Raw genomic sequence first — 20,724 nt, 5'->3', positions numbered from 1 at the left:
CTGGGATCATTATGTAACATTTAACAAAGAAATGATTCGCTCAAACTATTGAGTTTGTGTTGAATACAAAAAGGTCCAAACTATGCAGTAAAATGCACTTTCCTGCATTAAGAGTCATTGTTCTCATGTGGCCCACTTCTCAAAGACTGTTAGATGGTCCTGAGCTCAAATGTAAAGAAGAAATCACATAGCACCATATGTTACAAAGAGGCTCTATAAATAACATATAAGATGTGAGGAATCAATGTGAGAGTCCATTTGATTTAATACAACTGAGCCATGGAAATCTGATATAAATCCAGTGAACAAATGCTAAGAATTATATCAAAGATGATTTTGTCCTAGTGAAATAAAAAGTTATGGTTAACGGGGAATTGTCCGGGCACGACAGGTGAAAGAGAGCAAGTGCTAGAAAAAGACGGATCACAATCCAGTAACAGTTGTATGATGAAGATATATAAATGTAAAAGCAGATGAGAACCATGGTGAAAGACATAATGTGTGGGACACAATGATAGCACAGAGGAATAAATAAAGACAGATGAGATTTAAATAAAACAAGGAAATGAAGTGGAGAGCAGGGAGTAATGGGCAAAAGAACAAGTCAGGAGACATGAGCCATACCCTTCACTGGGATGAGGGCGACCTGATGGTGGCCTCAATGTGGCTGGTACTGGTGAGTGTCACATGCGCTGCCCCCTCCGCCCCATGAAAGGAGTGCAGCGTCCCCCTGGGGCGCTGTCTCCTCCAATCAAAAGTCCCACAGATTAAGGCAGTTTTTCAGAAATTAATAACATGACTGTGGCTCAGCCCAGTAATAGATACCAGTATAAACTGGATTCTCACTGATGATATTTTTAATGTTTGTGAGGTGGATGAGAATACAACGATACACGCCTCTTGGCTTTATTTTAACCACAGGAAACTACATCAGTTTGGATCTTAGCTGTTTTGTTCCCCAGCTGCATTTGAAAACATCATCCACCCATCCCTCTACCAGAGGCTCGAGTATCATCACACAGCTTCTTCTGCTACAAAGTTCTTAATCCTCTCTTTCTTGTAAACTTTCAGCCCTCTTCTTTTTCAAGCAGGCGCTGACCTTCATTCTGCCTGGGCAACAACCCATTTCCCCGAAACAATACACCGACTGTCTAGCTGCTTTGTGCATATGTGTTTGTCAGGCTTTCACACTAGATATCAGAGATAGAGCGAAGAAACAAAAGCAACGCCTAAAAAAATGTTTGAAAGCTCATAAAGTTCACCTTTTATTCAAACTATTGGAAGAGTATTTAAATCGATCGGATTTTGAACGTTGACATAATTTAACAATTTGCTTTGACAGACGCACGAGAAATCTCACCAAAAGAAATACTGATTTTCCAGCAGCTGCTGGGTTACAGTTCTCTGTAACTTACAGTACTGTGTGTAACTAGTAAGAGGATATTTAGTCAATACTACTAGAACTAAAGCTTTATCAACACCTCCAACAGTTAATACAAATACTAAATGCTGAGTTTCACCAAAGTGGTGCTGAACTCAGGCTGTTGTAGTGTTGTAGAAAGTTTATTTTTCTCAATGGAAGAATTACTTCTGAGCCTGAAATATGATTTAGCAATGCCATATACTGTAGGTTCTGGGCAACTAGACATCACACTTACAATTCCTTCCCATTTATTCAGGTGTAACTGACTTATTGCGTGATTGTAGTATTTAACTGCTGTGACAGAGGGATTAACCCAGAGAATAACTCATTTCCCTGACTGTGAGTGCAAGTAACATGAATGAGACGTGGTTATTCATACAAAAGAGTTTATTCTAAACTATAAAACAGTTATTTTACACTCATCACCTCTCTCCTTCAAAACAACAAATGGAATAATTTTAACACAGGATTACTTTGTAAAAAACACAAATGTTTGACTTAAGTTACATTTCCCCCTTGTGGATGTTTGTCATAATGCAGCTGTTAAAACAGGAAGTACAGTAGACACTAACTCTGAATTTCATGTTAGTTCATCATTTGTCAGATTATCAACCTGCGTGCCACACCTACATGTCTGCTTGGTACATCTTATATTATATATATTTCACCCACTCACATAGTCACCTGATAATTTTGTGTTTCAGGTGAAGGTCTAAGCAGTTGTGTGATGACGGCATCAGTCTAAGGACTCCTCTGGGTTGGTGCAGCTGACTGACCCAGTGCGATGGAGGGTGTGAAACAGCATGAACTGTTTTGTCGGTGCAGACTGCATAATCTGTTTAATCAGTTATGATGAGCTCGTCACAACCCCAGTCTTCATAACTCCCGTCAGGAAGGTACCTGCGGATGATGATGGGGATCTTTCTGCTCCTGTTGGAGGAGACAAACAAAAGTCCCGGTAAAACACTGGGAAGTATAAAGAAGCTCAACGTCCTGCTCTTTAAATAATGACAAAAAGAAACTAAAGGTCTAAATTTATAAGGCATAACAGATAAAACATTACTTACTTAAGCTCTTTCATTGCTATTTGCAAAGGGTCTGTTTCTCCCTCCAGCTCCACCATGACTGGAGCACACATCCTGTTGAGAACAAGTCAGCACGTAGACAGGAACTGTAAATGCTTAACCATATTTGTAAGTGGCTAATTCATAAAGCTGCCCCCAAACATCCAAACCATCCTACAATACAACTATGGCAAGGTATTGGTTCTCAATCCCTATGTAGCTATTGCAAAAGACAAAAGTTGTTGTCGAAATGTCAAACAAATCAGGTTTGATCAATTAATTGATTTAAAGACTGTTCATCTAAAAGACTGGAGCCTAACTGTTTCCTCTCCAATACTTTTGTAATAGTTTTCAAGCCCATTTTATCCTGGCAATTTAAGCAGGATGATACTGATGCACTATAAGAAACCACATAGCTTAGTATTGATGTACATACACAGTATATCACAAGACAAAACTGTAGATGAATGTGATGATCAAACAGTAGAGGGCGTTAGCAATTCATTTCCCTCAGGCGCTGCTTCTTATACCAGTATTTACAATTTCCAAACAGCAGAAGAATACAAGCAGAGGCATCAGTGTCTGTCCTCACATTCAGCACTTCCCCTTCTATGACATATGGCCATAAAACAGTGAACACAGAAGGCAGGGGTGTAAACGAGCGTGTGGAGAAGAGTCAGGACAGTGTGGACACACCATCCAGGACAGTGTGGAGCTTCACACATACGACATCACTCACGCTATCTGCAGAGCCCGTGTCCCCAGGACCCTGGCCCTCTCGTATTTGGTCATGTATGGTGTTGTGATCCTCTTCTGGTTCGCCTGCTGGCCCTCTCCTGCTGGCAGGATCTGCACATTCTCCTGATCCTCCTGATCACGAGAGCAAGGAAGACAGATTTGGACTCACTGAATATGGACCCAATTACATTATCACGGAACAGCGGTGGAAAACGCGAGCAACAACAGTCAGATCAGATCCCAAGTGGATCGACGAGTTACACACAAGCTAAATGTCGCTTTTGTCCTGTAAGACAAGCGAATCTTACTTACATCTTCCACGTTTTCAAGGTCATCTAATCCCTCGTCCTCCTCGGCATCATCGAAATCCCCGTCATCGAAGCTACAAATGTGACAAGGGACAGTTGTGACAAAGACCACAGGTCCAGTATAAGTTTAGAAAGGGCAGCTCAGCTAGCTAACAGGCTAAACGTTGGTTAGCTTTAACGTCAGCCCGGGTTGTGTTATGTGAACACGCAGCTTTAAATCGGCGCGTCGTCACTTACTTGTCTTCGTTGTCGGACATGTTTTATTTTGAGGCTCGTACACGTCCCCCGTGGATCCTTACTATTGCAAATGTTCCGAGACACTTCTTGTTGTCAACATGTACCCACATGAGCGGTATGGCACTCCGACTTCCGGTAGCTCGGTGTGTTGGAAAACATTCCGGGTGGTTTAGAGGAACATTTGTCTTTCGTTCCGCTTGTTTTGGCGTTTGCTCACAAAGGTGTCAACATTTTTAAATTGATGCTCCTTGGTCGAATATAATAAATACACTTTGATGTGAGTCAGCTTTTATTTGTCTCTTTTTATGGTGGTGCTGGTTTGGTATATGTCCACCCTCCGACACAATTTTACTTAGATTGCGTTACAAATTTGTGCAAAATATAGCAGGACACACTTGCTCACTGTCGTTAAGTGTGCAAATTTCCTTTTTAAACCGTCAGGAACGTGTGGATACTGATTTCAATATCCTTAAAACATTTATACATGAACACAGCACTCAATTCCTCAAGTATATCTGATGCATTCAATGCTATTTAGTTTACACAGATTAGATTGAGACTACATAAAAAAGTCTCTGAAGCGCTAGTGAAGTCTCAGTACAGAAGGGTCTTTCCAGGATTAACTTTTTTTTTTTTTTTTAGAAATTCTTATTATATGCACAAATATTTGTGCATTGAACAAACTGTGTACAAGACAACAGGTGGCATACATCCACATAAAGGGAGACTGCAGCCACTATAGTCAAGATATTGCATCAGAAAGCTCAATCACTTTTTAAAAAAACTGTTTCAGGATTTCCAAGATCTTCTCTCCAGCTTTCATCACTTAAAACCATAACATTGGTGCAAAAACAATGAAACTGATGATGGAAATACTATCTACACTGGTAAATGTTTTACCAACTCAAGACAAGTTGGTTTCACCTGACTGTTTCGGGTGAATTTAAATGCACCTTTTTCAGCGTAGCAGATAACTGGCATCTCAAAAAACAGTTCGAAATCAAAGTTTGTTAATCATAATATGTACAGTTTTTCTCCATAGGCAAGGCATGAAACTTTCCCACATAAATATGCTTTGCATACATCAACTAATACAAGAATGTACATTGGTTGCATATCGCAGACAGGGCAAGTGATGATCGTACGTCAGCTCTTTTTGTCCATGGAGTCTTTGCTGCTCTCTGCTTTATGGCTCAGCATCTTAAAAACTTTTGTGGGCTTGAACTTTCCTTTTGACTTCTTTAGCTCTTTTAGTCCTTCTTTCTGGAACTCTGAGGAGAAATAGAAGAATTAAGTGCAATTAAAACATGGGTGACCGTTTTGAAATGTTTTAGTAAGCAGGTATGTGTCCAGAACATTAATAAGCTTCAGAGAATCAAAGGCAAAAATTTGCTCTGGCTTCTTCACAGAGGAGAGGAGAGTAAGACATGAACAGGTGACGACACACAACATGAAAAACGTTTTGAACTAAAAAGTTATTTTCTCACCTTTGTCTTTCATCGAAGCCTCCCAAAGCTCATCCTCTTGTCTTTCCCTGATCAAAAAAAAAAAACAAAGTTGTATTTCTACATAACAACATAAACATCTATAAATGTGAAAGCACCATGTATTGTTTCTTTCCTGCACCTCTGCCTGTCCTGATCCAAGCTGCTGACGATCTGGTTCCTCTGTTCAATGATGGCGACCAGCTCGCCCATCAGCTTCTGCTCTTGACCTCGATCCTCCTGGCTCCAGTCGCTCTCTGAATGTGCAGGTGAAGGTGTGTGACATTGAACAAAACAAACCAAAACAAATATTGACTTCGCACTGCATCACGTTTGCCACGTTCAAGAGACTGTACGCAGTGAGGTTTCAAGGGAGAAGGTGAAACTCACACAACCAGACAATTTAAACCTCTGCTGTTATATCTGGTGTGTATTTGTAAAGCCCTTAAACCACATCAGAAAAAAGCTATGTTTAGAGGTTAACCTAGAAATATTGAGCCTATTAATCATATGATTATATATGCTCCCTGTTCAATGATAGGTGATTATTATTATTATTATTATCAGATATATACGCCGACAAAAGTGACATGCACAGTATCATACAGACCAGGTTTATTGAGGAGACGTCGCAGCTCATACTCCACATCTGCCTGTCTCTCCTCTAACTTCTTCTGCTTTGTCCTGGAAAAATGCACAAAAAACCAAAACGCATGAAACTTTTTCAGCAACAAAAAGCAGTGGAACTGAAAAATAAGAGCATATAAAACACCTCTTCAGAGCTCACTACTTACAGGTAAACCAGCTCTGCATCTCTGCGCACCAGAACATGTCTCTCATGGATAAGAGAGAACCACTCCATCAGCATTCGCTCCTCGTCTTTGGCTGAAATAAAAAGGACCGACCATGAAAGCAGAGACGTAGACATCCCTGTTACACTGATCACATTTACGCACGCTGTACCACAGTGAGAGAGATTTTGTGCCAGTTAATACCATTCTTGCAGTGTCTCAGATTCCTCTCCAGCTCGACTCCTCTCAGTTCCAGTGCCTCCAGATGTTTATCCAGTTCTCCCATCTGCGTCTGCAGTTCTTCTGGAGAAACATGTTGGTCTGTCTGCACCTGTCAGCAACACACACAACTGAAGCTCAGGAAGAGCTCACTCCAAAAATACTGCGCACAATGTATGAATTTATTTACACAAGAACAATTCACGTGCAGTTCCTAATGACTGAACCTTGTGATCACAGCTGAAATAATCATTAAACGAATGATCAAAACTAGTTAAAGTAATAATGCCTTTAATCAGCGGTGTAGTGCTATTTGCTTAAGTACCAGTGCGCACCTATGATGTTCATGCACGCGCACTGTCACCACCGTTCCTTCACTGGCAAGTTTACATACATCAGTCAACTATCATCACATGATCAAATATTAGACTGACTTTTAAGAATGCATGATTGACGTTTGGAGATGAGTCAATACACCTTAAATGTCAACATGACGACTCCGACCATTTCAGTTGTTTTCATTAGCTCTCTTCATGACACACACTTTGGTGTCAGTTGGATCTTCAAGCTCTTAAATACATATGTCAATTTCAACCGGATTATTTGAGCTGTGGATATTTTTTCCATCACTTGAAGAAAAAAAGTGGCAGAACAGAAGAACCAAAGGCACACTATGCCTTTAATCCTTCTGATAAGGTTGAACATCATGGAGACAAACCAGACGGTCATTCTTTTTGGGCAGCAATGTTCATCTATTTAATAAATATGTATAAACATTTATCGAGTTATTATTATTGTTTGTTGCCTTTTGAGGTTTAAAGCCTGCCATTGTACCTTCCTCTTGATGAGTGGGAAGCCATGTCCAGGGGCAGGAGCCCGTCTTGATGGGAGGTCCTGGAAAGTCTTTGATTTGGGGATTGCAGCTTTTCGATCAAAAGGATTCTCTTTGCAGGCCGGCTAAACATGGAAAGAAAATTGTAGGGGTTTTCATAAAGTGTATGATTCTTATGTTGCGTTAACTAGCACATAGAATAAACCCCTGCAGCACTTGAAACCTGTTTAATCTGATATGTTTAGCATTAACATTCTATAAAAAACATCCTTTTCTATAGAGCCATGTAGCCTGCGACTGTAGCTGTAAAAGAACATCTTCACAGTAGATTTCATTGTTACTAATTAGCCATGAAGGTCATACCTTACTTTGGCATGATGTGACAGATTCATGTGCCCCTGTTAGACCCACAGGCACTGAGGAGCTTTGAGAGGGGACAGATGTGATCACTGGCACAGAAAGACTCTTGGGTAAAAAGCGACTCTGTGCCTGATCTGAAGCGACATGTGGCTCTGCAGCTGCTTCGGTCACATCTGGTAGTGAGCTGCCCGCGCTTCCATTTCCATCCAAAACCAGTGAAGCCTTTTGAGTTGTGCTTCTAGCTACTTCACTGGAAGTCTGCCCTGTGTTAGTAACTGCGCTCCCTCCCTCTGCTGGGTCAGGTGCTGCAGCTCCACCAGCCTCTTTATCCAGTGGTTTGAAGTTATTGTCATCAGATTTAATGGCAGAATCACCTGAACAGACAGCAGCCTCTGTGGGATTGCCACCATTCTCTGAATGACCAGCTTCCACTGAAGACTTAGTTTGGTCTGAAGGTTCAGGTTTCACAGCCTCCTCCTGAGTCTCCTCATCCATGTCCTCTGCAAATGGATTGGGAGGGGGCACTTTTGGCTTGCACCAGGGCCCCCGCAGGCTAGAGACAGATTTGGATCGAGGAGTGGGTACTGGGGCCGGAGCGGGAGGCAGCTGTGTCCAGGGTCCGGGATGGACGATGGTCATCCACGGATGGTTGGTTTTCACTGTAGGACTGGTTGGGCTGGTGCTACAAGGAGAAAGACACAAGGTGGTTTTAGAGGTGACTCCAATAGTGAGGAAGGATTTCTGAGGAAATCAGAAATCATCAGAAATGATTATTTTTAAACTTTTTTTCTTAATTTGTACTCTCTTTTGAAAGACACCATGGAAATTTTGCATATATATTAAAAAGCAAAATAAATATAAAAAAGATATATTTGATAATATATGATACTGATATAAGCGTGCACTTACATGTGAGATGAGCTGAGCGGAGATTTACGTTGGCTGGATGAATTACCTGCACAAAGAGAGAGAGAAAACCAAAAATTTGCTTCACTAATTCTTTTGACTTTGTCATGAAGGAGAGGAGAGGAACATGGACTTACTACCGACATGCAAACATACAGACAGTAGTGAGAAAAAAATCTGAACAGATACAGTAAAACAACGTAGTGCCTATTTACCTGCAGCAGGTGAGCCATTTGTTGTCTGGGAAGTTTTGATCCTGGGTGCAGGAAGAGGTAGCACAGAAGAGTCTAACATTCGCCTGGGTGCTGGAACGGGCTGAGCATTTCCTTCTGTCGGGACCTCAGAGAGCTCAGGCGGCTGCTGGGTCTCTGTGGCTTCCTTCTCGCTGTCTGACAGAGTGGGCGCGGGTCCCGCTTTTCCAGCCCCTTCGACTGACCTGTCTTTAACGCTGGGTACCGTGCTCTTCAGTCCAACAGTTGAGTCACTGTTGTCTCCGCTCCTCTTCTGCCTTTCCTCCCCCTCCATCTCTGCTGTTTGACAAACCTGTTTGTCCTGTGACTCTGTTTTCCTAGTGTAATGAGGGACGCTGGTGATAGCCAATCCACCAAGAGATAAATAACCTGCCTCAAACTTACATTTCGAATGATTCTGAGTACATCCAGTTTGTAGATGAAGGTCAACACGAGTACTTTCACTGTCTGTTATGTGGTGAGTGCAGATCAAGGAGCCAGCATCACTTCCCTGTGTATAAGACTCTGGTAAAAGAGTGCTGCGGCACAATTTGCACCTGAACGACAAAAACGAAATGTGTTGCTGTGAAAGCATCTTCAACACACATTAACAGAAAAAAAAAATGCCTCAAGTAATGTCAAAATACTCACAAAATCATAATCCAAAGAAAATTCAATTATTTAACGATTCATAACAAAACAAAAAAGTGAAGCTGTGTGTCTGAGTGCAGACAGATTCCCATCAGATATAACCACATGTGAGCAGGGAGGTCTAATATGATCACAAGGGGTCACTTGAAACACATTAGAGACGCATTCTTATGTGTGAACTGCAGTCTGTCTCAACCGGGTCCAGACAGCCTGGATATATCTGGATCCAAACGCTGACAGGACCTTGTGTTGTTACCTTGTGAACTGTGCTCTCACCTGAAACAGCTGCGATGGCAGATCTTTCCGTCAACCAAATGTCTCTGTATGAGGTGGACGGGCTTGAAACACAGATTACACACCGTCCGTGGCCTTGTGCTGGATAAATGGTCGTTAGCGGTTTCCAGATGAGTCGCGCTCTGAAAGGAGAAGAGAAACTCGCAGCCAAGATAGATGGTAATCCAGCAGACAATGATGGTAATCCAGCTCATGACAACGAGCAATGTGAAAGCAAGCATGTTGACACTGGGAGCATGTGTGCGTTAAAATGACTGTGAGTGACTACCTTCAGGGGCTGCAGACCCTCGGGAGTGAGACTGTTGAAGACTGTGACGTGTGATGACCTCAAACCAGCAGGACCTGCTGCAAAGTCAAGAAAAGTCATGCAAAGTGGAGCACGTGTTGGTAAATGAGAACTTTATGTTGAAAATGTGCTGTGTTGCAAAGAGCGCAGATACAACAGGGGCCTTCAACAATCATCAGTTCTTGATGAGGTGCCTCTGAGCCAGACAATAAACCTCTGCTGACGTGAACATCTGATAAAAGGCTGTAGAGCACCACACACCGTGAGACTTCCTGTTGAAGAAGTAGTAGTACTGTGAAATGTAGGTGATGACGCTCAAGCTGTCAGGCACCTTGGTGGAAACCATTTCCTTTGGGTCCAGCAACGCAGGGATGCCCAGCTTTGTCTCTGCCACCTCAAACGCCTATAGATCCGAAAACAGAAGCACAGAATGAACGCAGATGACTGTGAAAATATGCTGGTGTCTTTTGTGTTACTAACAGTAGACAAATACCACACGCAGAATTGAAAGAGACATGCTTCCTTTGTGGCTTTAGTGTGCAAAGCATAGAGTTAAAGGACTCACCAGTTTGTTATTTTGATAAACATTATCTTTGGAGAGGGCGCTAAAATCTCTGGAGCCGGGTGGGGAAAATGGAGAGATTGATTAAATGATGATTAAGAGACAAAATTGCAAACAAAACAAAACAAAAGAGTTGCCTATTGATGGATGATTCTCAACCAGAGGCTCCACAGACATAAAGCAAAGTGCAGCCCATCATCGGAGATTACTGTTAGATGAGATGATCCTAGTTCAAACACTGATTGCAGAAGATAAAAACAAACTAACTAATCTCATTTAATGGGACAAGAAAAGGTTGAGAGATTAAGCAAAGGAGAGCAGATTAGTCCCGCTCTGCTCCAGATTAGACAGCATGTTACAGTCAACAAGACAAATCTCAGGAAAGGACCACATGCAACAGACAAGGACAAACAATGCGTTTACAGTGTGAGACATGTCCAAAATCACGCAACGCACTTCTTGCCACTAAGAAAAATGATCCACCTCACTGTCCTCGTCCATCTGCCTGAGGATGAGTCTGCACAGCCAACACAGCTCCATGAAACCGCTGGATTACTTACATCAAGTCGGGTCGGTGTTTATGGATGATGGAACAGAACGCGAGTCCATCTCTGAACGAGGTTGACATGTTCTTTATGTCCACATCAGGGTACCTGGCGCATGTGACGCGGCACCAGTCCCGCAAAGCCTTCGGTGATGCCATCGCTTGCGTGAGATGAGATTAGACATGCGGGCTGGGTGAACATGGCACTTGTTAAGAAGTTAAGAGGAGATCGAAAGGTTGGCCTCTGTGGATAAAACAGGAAACGAGCATCTCTTACCTTTGCATTGCAACTTTTTTTTTTTTTTTTTTTTTTTTGGAGAAAACATGCGGCGAAATCGAGTAGGTGGAGCAGCAGGGAGGAAGTCGCGTTGTTCCTCCTGTTATGTCGCTTTTTCAGATGAAAACGAAGGTGCATGTAAGGCGACTTCACATTGCTTCACTGTTTCCAGTCACAACTGAAGTCTCAAGCGACCCCCCCCCCTCTGTCACGGCAACGCAGTGTCACTTTTCACCACAAGCCACCACCGAGCTGCTGAAACTGTCGGCCAAACATCTGCGGTGCGCTGGAAAGGTTGTAAATATCACCCAAGTCCCGCCGCACGCAGCGCTGCTCCTTGTTGTGCCTCACACTCGGTGAGATACACAATAGCTGCCACTGGAGGGAGACGCCGAGCTGCTGCCTCGCTATAATTAGGAAGGGGAGGTTTCTGGTGACATGCAGACTTGCCAGACTTTATGTCCTTACTGTGTCCTTACAGATTAATACACAATCAAAACATGGATGCATCGCAGCTTCATTATGACCGGGCAAGAATGAATAACATAAACGTGTTTTGTCTTGTGAACATATTCATTTTTATTGGCTATAACACATCCGTCTTCATTTTTTGTACATTTCTTTTGGTCATCAGTAAAGTAGGCAAATTAAAAAAAATCACTTCCGGTTATGCAAGTGGAATAAAACATATTAAAGGGCAACCCATGGCAACATTTACACTTCGAGTCGACTCGAGAGAAATCTCAGCACGTTTGGGGAAAACACTACAATCAGTGTACATTACCTCTAATTTATTTATTTATGTTGATGCCCACTCCAACCAAATGACCCACTTTAATTTTGAAGAAATTCAACGTCCGGTGTGGGTCTGTTTTCTCGCTTGACTCTCTGATCATAGAAATACATAAGCTAGACTGCGTATTCCCCTTCAAAGTCACATGTTATGATGTTATTTGTGGGTAACATATAGTATTTGATGTTGTCATCGTTGACATTGTGGATATTGTTTTACATATGAAACACACTAAATAATGTAGACGAACGTTATGCAGCTGTGGTGAGGACGTTCACTTACATTACTGTTGTGATTATCATTTATTTCACCAGGAAGGGTTGTTAAGCTTAGTTAATTTATACATTTAAAAAAAATACGTGAGATATACAAATAACACGGGATTTTGGTATTATACGAATACATTTCAAAACCGCTATCCTGTTCATGTGTGAATACCCTTTCTACCCGCTCTAGTTCTGCGTCCCCTCTGCCTCTACGTGCCCGTGCGTCCATCGCGATACCGACGCGCCACATAAATCTCGCAGTGATGGCTACGCCGCCCGATGCGGAGAGTTTGGAGTCTCGTATCAGTGAGTAGCTTAAACTTATCCTACCGAGCCAGTGTTGTCTGGAGACCCGGACACCCACAAAATATCATCCGTGAGTTGTTTTACAGAAATGACAGCAGCGAGCGCCCCAGCAGAGGGGGCTCGGACCCCGCCGTCACATATAGGATGCTAGCCTAGCTCTGGAGCTGCTGTGCCTGGCAGCTGTCAACACACAGCACAACCAGGTGTAGCTTTAGCTTCACGGCTCGGTAGCGGAACCAGCCAGGGGGCGACACGATCATGGCGGCCCCGTGTTTTTTAGTGAGAGGGGGTAGATTATAAATATGGCAAAGCTGTGGTCTCGTAAGAAAGTTCGAGACGAGACAGTGACACAGTGCGACAACCGACAGTGAGCTAGCTAACATGTCACCCTGTTAGCACCTGCCCTGTGCATGTCTCTGCTCGGTAAATCATGGAGTCACTCAGGGAGCCTGTATGCCTTCGTTGACTTTCTTGCGCCCTCAGTTCAAGTTTTGCATGTTAAAAATCTAGATACGTTTGATTTAACGTAACTATTACAGAAAAATACTTTGGGTATGTATGAAGGAATCATGCAACATGCACTTAGCTGCCAGCGTATTCCTGTTTAAAATGAATATCAAGAGGAAAACTGACAAATATACAACTTGTACACTAAACCATACCTTCATGAAGATCATATTTTTGTTGAAACTACTGTCGCCTGCCATTTTATCTGTATTGCATTGTAATATTCTGTCTACCTTTGTTGATATAAATAGGCTGCATTACTTTGTGATAGGTGAACCTAAAAAGGTGGCTGAGTATAGAGACAGTGCCTGGGTAGGTAGAGATATTCATATTTCACTCAGTTGAAGAAGTTAAGATTGATAATATAACCGTAATGCAAAGTTTAACACTTGGAAAATGTGTTATTTGATTTGACAACATTAGTGCAACCAAAATATTAAGCGCATGTATCAGCATAACTCGCATACAATACAGTAAAGTAACATCTGAAGTAACATCTGTCTTCTGTTATATGACATCCCATTTGCTTGCAACATTTCAGACAGAGCCACAAACCCACTCAATAGAGACACAGACTGGAGCAGCATCCATGCCTTCTGTGACCAGCTCAACAATGACTTGGAGGGGTAAGAGGAGAGCCTCCTGGCCCAGGACATAGTTTGTGCTTCATTCCTTAATTGTGGTATTATGCCCTGGTTGTTGCTGATTCAAATTTAAGTCATCTGATGTGAGCTGTTTTCCCTGCTTATTTTAAAATCCAACCGCTTACTAAACTTTACTGTGAATGTAAATCAACATATTCAGTTCACGACTTGCATATGTGTTTTACAACGCATCTAGTGCTGAATGCAGATTAGAAGTATTTCTTCACACTAAGCATCAGAAGAGAAATAAAAATAATCCTCACAGAGACCAGACTTTCCTTTTGTGATGTGGATGCAGATATCTTGCTCAGCACTACTTGCAGAACACTTTCTGTCCACTGTTTACCTTGGACACTCACCATTGCTTGTGATTTGTATTACAGACCTCAACTGGCCACCAGGCTCCTGGCCCACAAGATCCAGTCTCCACAGGAGTGGGAGGCCATGCAGGCCCTGCTGGTGAGTTTAGACCTGAACCTGCATCTGTCAGAATTAGCCACCTCAGTAATGTTGATCCTGGTTTTCAGTGCAAAGTTTTAGTATCCCATCAGTTTTTTCTGCTCTGCTAAGAATACGATTATACAGGTTATATTTGAAATTGTGTACCTTATATAAAAATATTCTGTGGGCTCCCAAAGATCCCTATGCATCAATCCTTAAATCAGTAGGATGTAGGGGACAACGTTAGGTTTGTCAAAGAGTCTCCTGTTCCTGATAATACTCTCAGATATACTCAGTGCTGTAACAGAAAGAAACAGTCCTCAAACCTAAATTCACCTCTACTTTTGGTCTACACGTGTATTAAGTAGTCTGAAGTGGCATACCTGTTAGAGAACTATGTTTATATTTTTGTATTTTGTTTCATTACAAGGTTCTGGAGACGTGTATGAAAAACTGTGGGAAAAGGTTTCATAATGAAGTGGGAAAGTTCCGTTTTCTTAATGAACTCATCAAAGTAGTTTCACCAAAGGTAAGACTTTCCAACTCCCTCTCTGTGTGCTTCTATATTTTCCAAATATTATTTTTTATTTTTTATTATACACACCTGTGTGTGTGTGTGTGTGTGTGTGCGTGCGTGCATGTATGTGTAACTCACTGTTGTTGTTCTCATTCCCTCTTCCAGTACCTGGGCTCACGGTCACCAGAGCCGGTAAAAAAGAAGGTTTTGGAGTTGATCTATAGCTGGACTTTGGGGTTACCTGATGAGGCCAAGATCTCAGATGCTTATCAGATGCTGAAAAAACAAGGTGAGAGCCTGTCTGCTTTCAGATAAATGGAACTTGTAACTTGTAAAGTTGTTATAAGGCCTTAAAGGTGCAGATCTGGTTCATTTTTGGGATTAATTTGATAACACTCTTTACATTGTAAGAAGGGCCATAGCAATTAATAACTATAGTCATAAGTAATGTTGTCAAGCATTTAACTCTTTGTCTGGTTCATGTTGTGTTTGTACATCAGGTATTATCAAACAAGACCCAGAGCTACCACCTGACAAACTACTGAACCTTCCTCCACCCAGACCTAAGAATGCCATTTTTGAGGATGAGGAGAAGTCAAAAGTAAGCACTTTACTGTGGTATTACTGTGGTAGTTATATGAAAATATCTTGGGCAGCATGAGGAAAAAATGTTCACTCATATTTCACCATATGAACCATGGATGTCTGGTTTGTCAGATGCTGTCTCGCCTGTTGAATAGCTCGCACCCTGAGGACTTGAAAGCTGCCAACAAACTCATCAAGGAAATGGTCCAAGAGGTAAACCTCTTTCCTACTCCTTTTATAAATTGCACTTTTCTGTTATACATGAACTACACCGCCACTTTGAGGGCTTTTTTTTAAGAAAAGGAGTAAAATATCAGAGCGCTGTGCTCATGGCAGGAACATTAACTGAATGAGGAAATGGGTCGGCTGCCCTGGGGGGATTTGTGTGTTGCTGCCAGAGTGATTCAGCAGGAGTTCAGAGCAAATTTGTCCTGATTTAAGGGGTAGTAGGAGACGCGTTTGCTCTTATACCCAGACTTTTCTATCAGTCTTTTTCTGATCCGGCTTTTCTTTTGCTTTCATGATCATTTCATACATGTGCATGTGTTTGTTGTCACACCCGACTCTGTATGCCCTTTGTGAATTCCTCTCCTGCCTGTTTTAGGATCAGAGGCGGGCAGAGAAGGTGTCAAAGCGGGTGAACGCCATTCAGGAGGTGAAGGAGAGCGTCACTCTGCTGACTCAGCTCCTGCAGGACTATGACAGCACTGCTAGCAATCAGAGTAATGCTGAACTCATACAGGTGACCTCAAAGTCAGAGATTCAGACAGTTCAGTTGTGTATACACAGCTATAGCCTGAGCTGTAAATCAGAAACTTGATTGCAAGCATTTTATTTGATGTGTGTGTGTGTGTGTGTGTGTGTGTGTGTGTGTGTGTGTGTGTGTGTGTGTGTGTGTAGGACCTGTACCAGCGCTGTGAGAAAATGAGACCTACACTGTTTAGACTGGCAAGTGATACGGAGGACAACGACGAGGCTCTGGGTGAGTGTTACTTTCATTCCACTGTGGTTCAACATCATGCAAATGGGGAGAAAAGGGATGATCTCCCATTGTTTATTAGTCCTCATCCAGACACACACCCAGAGTGTAAATATAGAAGACATAGTACCTCATATAATAATAAAGTTGATGCCAGTCAGTGTTAAATCATGTAACCTCACAGCATTTTGTTCTTGACATACAATATGAGAATGTCTGTTTCTTATCTTTGCACAGCGGAGATCCTGCAGGCCAACGACAGCCTGACTCATGTCATCAACCTCTACAAACAGCAGGTGAAGGGGGAGATAGTAAACGGCAACAACACATTAAACACACAGAAACAAACAGGTGGGTGAAGCAGCGAGCACACAAAAACATGGACAGTCTTCATGGATTGGTTTTAGTAATTAGTTTAATGCAAGAATGTTTATTGATTTTAGTACTTTTTTGTTTTTAAAATGAACTTGCTTGAATTCGTTTCCCACAGGAGGAAGGACAGCACTGCTAGATCTGTCAGGATTGGACACATCACCCCAGTCGCCTCCATCCTTCCCTGAATTTCCCACTCCGACAGACAGCCTCAACGCCCCCTCGTTGGAGATGGGGATAAGTCTCCTTGACGATGAGCTCATGTCGCTCGGTAACAGCATATCAAACAATACACACTTTTTTTGATGCCACAATTGAATATATTTTATTTTCAAGAGTACCCTATGAGGAATTTAAATTAGATTTAAATTGAAGAGAGAAACTTGTGGAATTATTTTCTAATTAAATAGTAGTAGTAATATAATGCTACTCTTTGTGCATCCCCCAGGTTTAAGTGAAGGAACGCACACCTCCAACCCTCCCTCACAGCCTGAGGACTCCACAGCCTGGGACTCCTTCCAGGTGAGTGCAGGGAGGATTCAAGTAATACTTAACCTGTGATGGTCCAGTGACTGTAAGCACAAATTACCTTAATGTCATTTGTCAAACGCACACACACCCTCTATTTGAAAATTGTGTTTGTGAACATAAATTGCTCTTAATAGTGCTCCAGTATAATCATCAAGACCACCGTTTCCCTCACACACTTTCTACTTCCAGTCCTCTGACAGCATAGACGCAGACACCCCCGCAGCACCCAGTCTCCTCCTGAGTCCAGACCCACCCTCCCACTCTCAGCCACTTTCGTCTGGCTCCACACCTGGCAATTCGGCCCTGGACGAGCTGGACCTGCTGGGGAAGACACTGCTGCAGCAGTCCCTGCCTCCAGAGGGCCTGCAGGTCAAATGGTATTCAACTAACACTGTTACATTTCTGCTAAAGCTATGGGGAACAGCCTCAAGATAGCCTTGATATTTTCTATGTTCTGATTTGATAAGCTTGTCTGTTCAGCAGGCGCTGCAGAGCAGCCTTTTGATGCCATTTTCCAAGTAAGGCCAGGACCAAGTCTGCCATTGCTAGAAAAATGATAATTGAATGCCATACCTTCAAACTGAACGACTCAATAACAGAATCTAATTTAGAATTAGTAATCATACATACACACATGAAATTTGTTTGAATTTGGACTGCGACGGAAAAACTGGCGGCTCCCTGTGAAAAGTTCACAAGCACACAGAAATGAGATGGGTTCATTTTTCTGCTTTCAGGGACAAGCAACAGTCCAAACCAACTCTTAGAGATCTCCAGAGCAAGTCTGGGGCCAACATTACCCCAAACCCCATCCCTACTTTTGCCTCTGAACATCCTGCGCCACAACTCAACTCTCAGCCCAGCCTTGGAGCTACGTTGCTGGATATGTCCCCGACTCACACGGACACTCCTGCTGCTGAAATTACCCTGACGGATGTTTTTGTACCACTAGAATCCATTAAGCCCAGTAAGTAAACTGAGGTCACTCGATAGCTTTATGCTTCTGCCCACCTGGGAGTGCATTTGTATGGATTCATTGAATGCCCTTCTCCTCTCTCTCCATCCTTCTTTCTTTTTACAGGTAGTCTCTTACCTGTGACTGTGTTTGATGGACACAGTCTGCGGGTTCTCTTTCACTTTGCTCGTGACTCGCCTCCGTCTCGTCCTGATGTGCTGGTGGTGATCATCTCCATGCTGTCCTCAGCCCCCGTCCCTGTCACCAACATAAACTTTGAGACTACTGCTCCAAAGGTCAGCAGTGACAAAGTTGAGAGCCTTTGTCTCCCATTGGATACAGTATATTAGATCACCAGCTGATTTTGATAAGAGCTTCAGATCTCAGCAAAGTTCATCTTGTAAAGACATTATTGAATCACCACAATTGAATTACTGTCCCAGTAAAGAAAAAATGTGTTCATTTATTAACCACAGTCTATGGCAGTGAAGCTGCAGCCCCCATCAGGAACAGAGCTCCCAGCTTTTAACCCCATCCTTCCTCCTGCTGCTGTCACACAGATCCTACTGCTGGCAAATCCAAACAAGGTATGAGTTTTAACTATCTAGACACAGGGAATCCCCTTGAAAATAAAATGGTGAAGCTGCTTATAATGTCTAAGATGTATGAAAATCTCCCCCCAGATTTAAATTGCTCAAATAGGGCAGTCCAAAGTAACCACTAAGTCCTAGTTTGGTTTTGTGAAGTGTTTAAAAGTACACTTTTGATCAGCTGACGCCCACAGCAAGAAAAAAAATGTCTTATAGGAATAATACCTTAAAAAACATGTCATCCTGCAAACTGTCCTGTGTGTGACAGTTACTCAACCCTCAGGGAGATATGGTGCTTTCTATAAAGGTGACAAAGCTGAGTAGAAGAAACTACATGACATACAACTTGAATTACAAAATGAGTGGGGTGAGACAAATGTTCCATAAACTCTTTTACTGCCATCAGTAAAAGGTCGAGTGAACTGCACATATTGGAAGTCTGTAGCTGTCCCTTACGACTTTCAACTATAAGATTAGTACAGAGTTTGTTTGTCCAGCAAAGGGTCTCTGGAAGTTTAATCATCTACCTGTCTACCTTTTCCTATCCTGTGTGTGTGTGTGTGTGTGTGTGTGTGTGTGTGTGTGCGCGTGTGTGCGCGTGTGTGCGCGCGTGTGTGCGCGCGCGCGTGTGTGCGTGTGTGTGTGCGCGTGTTTTAGGAGAAAGTGCAGCTCCAGTACAGACTAACCTTCACCATGGGAGAGCAGGAGTACAGTGAGAGCGGCAGTCTAGAACAGTTTCCTACTCCGGAGACGTGGGGGAACCTATAGCATTTAAATACAACTACAACCAGACAGACTCTCTGCTTTCAGACTCGGCTTCCTTCTAAACCAACTCAACACTCTGCATAAGCCCGTTTTCCTTTGTAATGACATTGTACTTTCTTTGATTGCTATTGTTTTCCTTGGATTCCGCTCATGCTCAGTCAGTGTAACGTGTGTATGCTATGCTCTAAATGAGTCATGTATGTCTAGGTCTAGTCTGCTGTATGTGGCTGCTTTAAAACAAACCTGCAACTGCTTCCTTTAAGTTGTTGCAGTCTTTTCATCTTTTGGACAGACAGTGCTACGGTGGAAGAAAACTATGACAAATGTGTGGAAATTTGCAGATTTGGTGTGCTTATTTTTTTTTTTTGTTTTATGTTTTTTTTCCAGCTGGGGCACAGAGTCAATTTAAATCCATTATCAGTTGTTTACCTTCACCTCTGCATGCTCTGCCAACACGGGACACAATGCTTGCAAAATCCAGCACACCAGGATGGAAAGAACATGTACATTACATAGACCATCTTAGTTTGCAAAACAAAGCTCTACGTAATCAACTTTTTGTGGCATCTGTTCATTTTGTGATGAGTGAATATCACTTATTTCTTTTGCAATGACTGAGTCCACTTTTTGATTTGCACAGAATTTTTTCTTAAGTATTAGTTTCCCTGTAGTTTCCTCATCTTCTATAAAGAGCAAGAATTACTGTAACATCAGAGTTGTGTATTATCTGCCATATGTGCCTATTTTGCAGTTCTAACTTTATTTAAATTTTAGTAGATGGATTTGTTTTTTCTCATCTGTTACATGTCAGTCATATTAGGTCTGCAGTTTGTCTGATACTCATCAGCTATATCATAACGTCAAATTCTTAATATATTCAAAGCATTTTCAGTAGGATATGAGTTCATTTTTTCTTTAGCTTGTGATTTAAGTGAATATTTTAGCATTTATTGGGTAAAACTGATTATCAAACACTTGAGCATATGCAAACTGAGCTGCACACAGGTGCCCTTGAGCACAGTGTCTGTCTCAAACATGTCCAACTTGTTTCAACAGTCTGCGATGCATGTGAGCCACGCTGAACACTTCCTCCCCAACACAGGCTCTCAATCACATTCCACTGCACTTATCTCCAATACAACTGCTCTGTAAATACCAATGATGGCAGTTCTGTTGTGTACATTTGACTTGTGCAATGTGCATGAGCATAACACTGGTAAACTATTCCAAATGGGTAATAAAGGTTTTTTTTCTCTGTGAATTAAAG

At 42.3% G+C, this 20,724-nt stretch overlaps 3 protein-coding genes across 8 annotated transcripts; 1 reads left to right on the top strand and 2 right to left on the bottom strand.

The window, feature by feature from the left end:
- Positions 1-1,792: 1,792 nt before the first annotated feature.
- On the bottom strand, positions 1,793-3,932 carry polr2f (RNA polymerase II, I and III subunit F). The gene is made up of 5 exons (XM_071474399.1): positions 3,771-3,932; positions 3,538-3,607; positions 3,227-3,357; positions 2,491-2,562; positions 1,793-2,353 (listed from the first exon to the last, which is right to left on the bottom strand). The coding sequence occupies exons 1-5, from the start codon at positions 3,788-3,790 to the stop codon at positions 2,263-2,265; spliced, it is 384 nt and encodes a 127-aa protein (XP_071330500.1). The 5' UTR covers positions 3,791-3,932; the 3' UTR covers positions 1,793-2,262.
- A 109-nt stretch (positions 3,933-4,041) lies between these two features.
- LOC139618438 (MICAL-like protein 1) lies at positions 4,042-11,576 on the bottom strand. 4 transcript variants are annotated; one of them, XM_071474362.1, is made up of 15 exons: positions 10,946-11,576; positions 10,389-10,437; positions 10,085-10,226; positions 9,806-9,879; positions 9,520-9,659; positions 8,578-9,149; positions 8,366-8,411; positions 7,460-8,138; positions 7,099-7,221; positions 6,250-6,376; positions 6,049-6,139; positions 5,865-5,938; positions 5,397-5,511; positions 5,258-5,304; positions 4,042-5,041 (listed from the first exon to the last, which is right to left on the bottom strand). In XM_071474362.1, exons 1-15 carry the CDS (start codon positions 11,086-11,088, stop codon positions 4,917-4,919), a joined length of 2,547 nt encoding a protein of 848 aa, XP_071330463.1. In that variant the 5' UTR covers positions 11,089-11,576; the 3' UTR covers positions 4,042-4,916. The 4 variants fall into 4 exon arrangements, with proteins under 4 accessions (XP_071330463.1, XP_071330462.1, XP_071330464.1 ...); XM_071474361.1 differs by having other exon boundaries at positions 9,806-9,882; positions 10,946-11,575; XM_071474363.1 differs by having other exon boundaries at positions 9,806-9,882; positions 10,842-11,088.
- An 878-nt stretch (positions 11,577-12,454) lies between these two features.
- LOC139618439 (ADP-ribosylation factor-binding protein GGA1-like) lies at positions 12,455-20,723 on the top strand. Of its 3 annotated transcripts, none has more exons than XM_071474366.1 (17): positions 12,455-12,571; positions 13,620-13,704; positions 14,106-14,181; positions 14,594-14,692; positions 14,846-14,969; positions 15,181-15,281; positions 15,398-15,478; positions 15,870-16,007; positions 16,166-16,247; positions 16,482-16,595; positions 16,735-16,887; positions 17,065-17,138; positions 17,337-17,524; positions 17,885-18,114; positions 18,229-18,398; positions 18,579-18,689; positions 19,350-20,723. In XM_071474366.1, exons 1-17 carry the CDS (start codon positions 12,529-12,531, stop codon positions 19,458-19,460), a joined length of 1,980 nt encoding a protein of 659 aa, XP_071330467.1. In that variant the 5' UTR covers positions 12,455-12,528; the 3' UTR covers positions 19,461-20,723. The 3 variants fall into 3 exon arrangements, with proteins under 3 accessions (XP_071330467.1, XP_071330466.1, XP_071330468.1); XM_071474365.1 differs by having other exon boundaries at positions 12,530-12,641; XM_071474367.1 differs by lacking the exon at positions 12,455-12,571 and adding an exon at positions 13,372-13,390.
- Position 20,724: the final 1 nt, after the last annotated feature.

Source organism: Trachinotus anak, unplaced genomic scaffold (assembly GCF_046630095.1).
Source record: "Trachinotus anak isolate AG129_WGS33_773 ecotype Australia unplaced genomic scaffold, CSIRO_AGI_Tana_v1 ptg000003l, whole genome shotgun sequence".
In the NCBI taxonomy this organism is placed as follows: domain Eukaryota; kingdom Metazoa; phylum Chordata; class Actinopteri; order Carangiformes; family Carangidae; genus Trachinotus; species Trachinotus anak.
The sequence above is the reverse complement of the archived record's forward strand: the minus strand, read 5'-3'. Positions and strand labels throughout refer to the sequence as shown.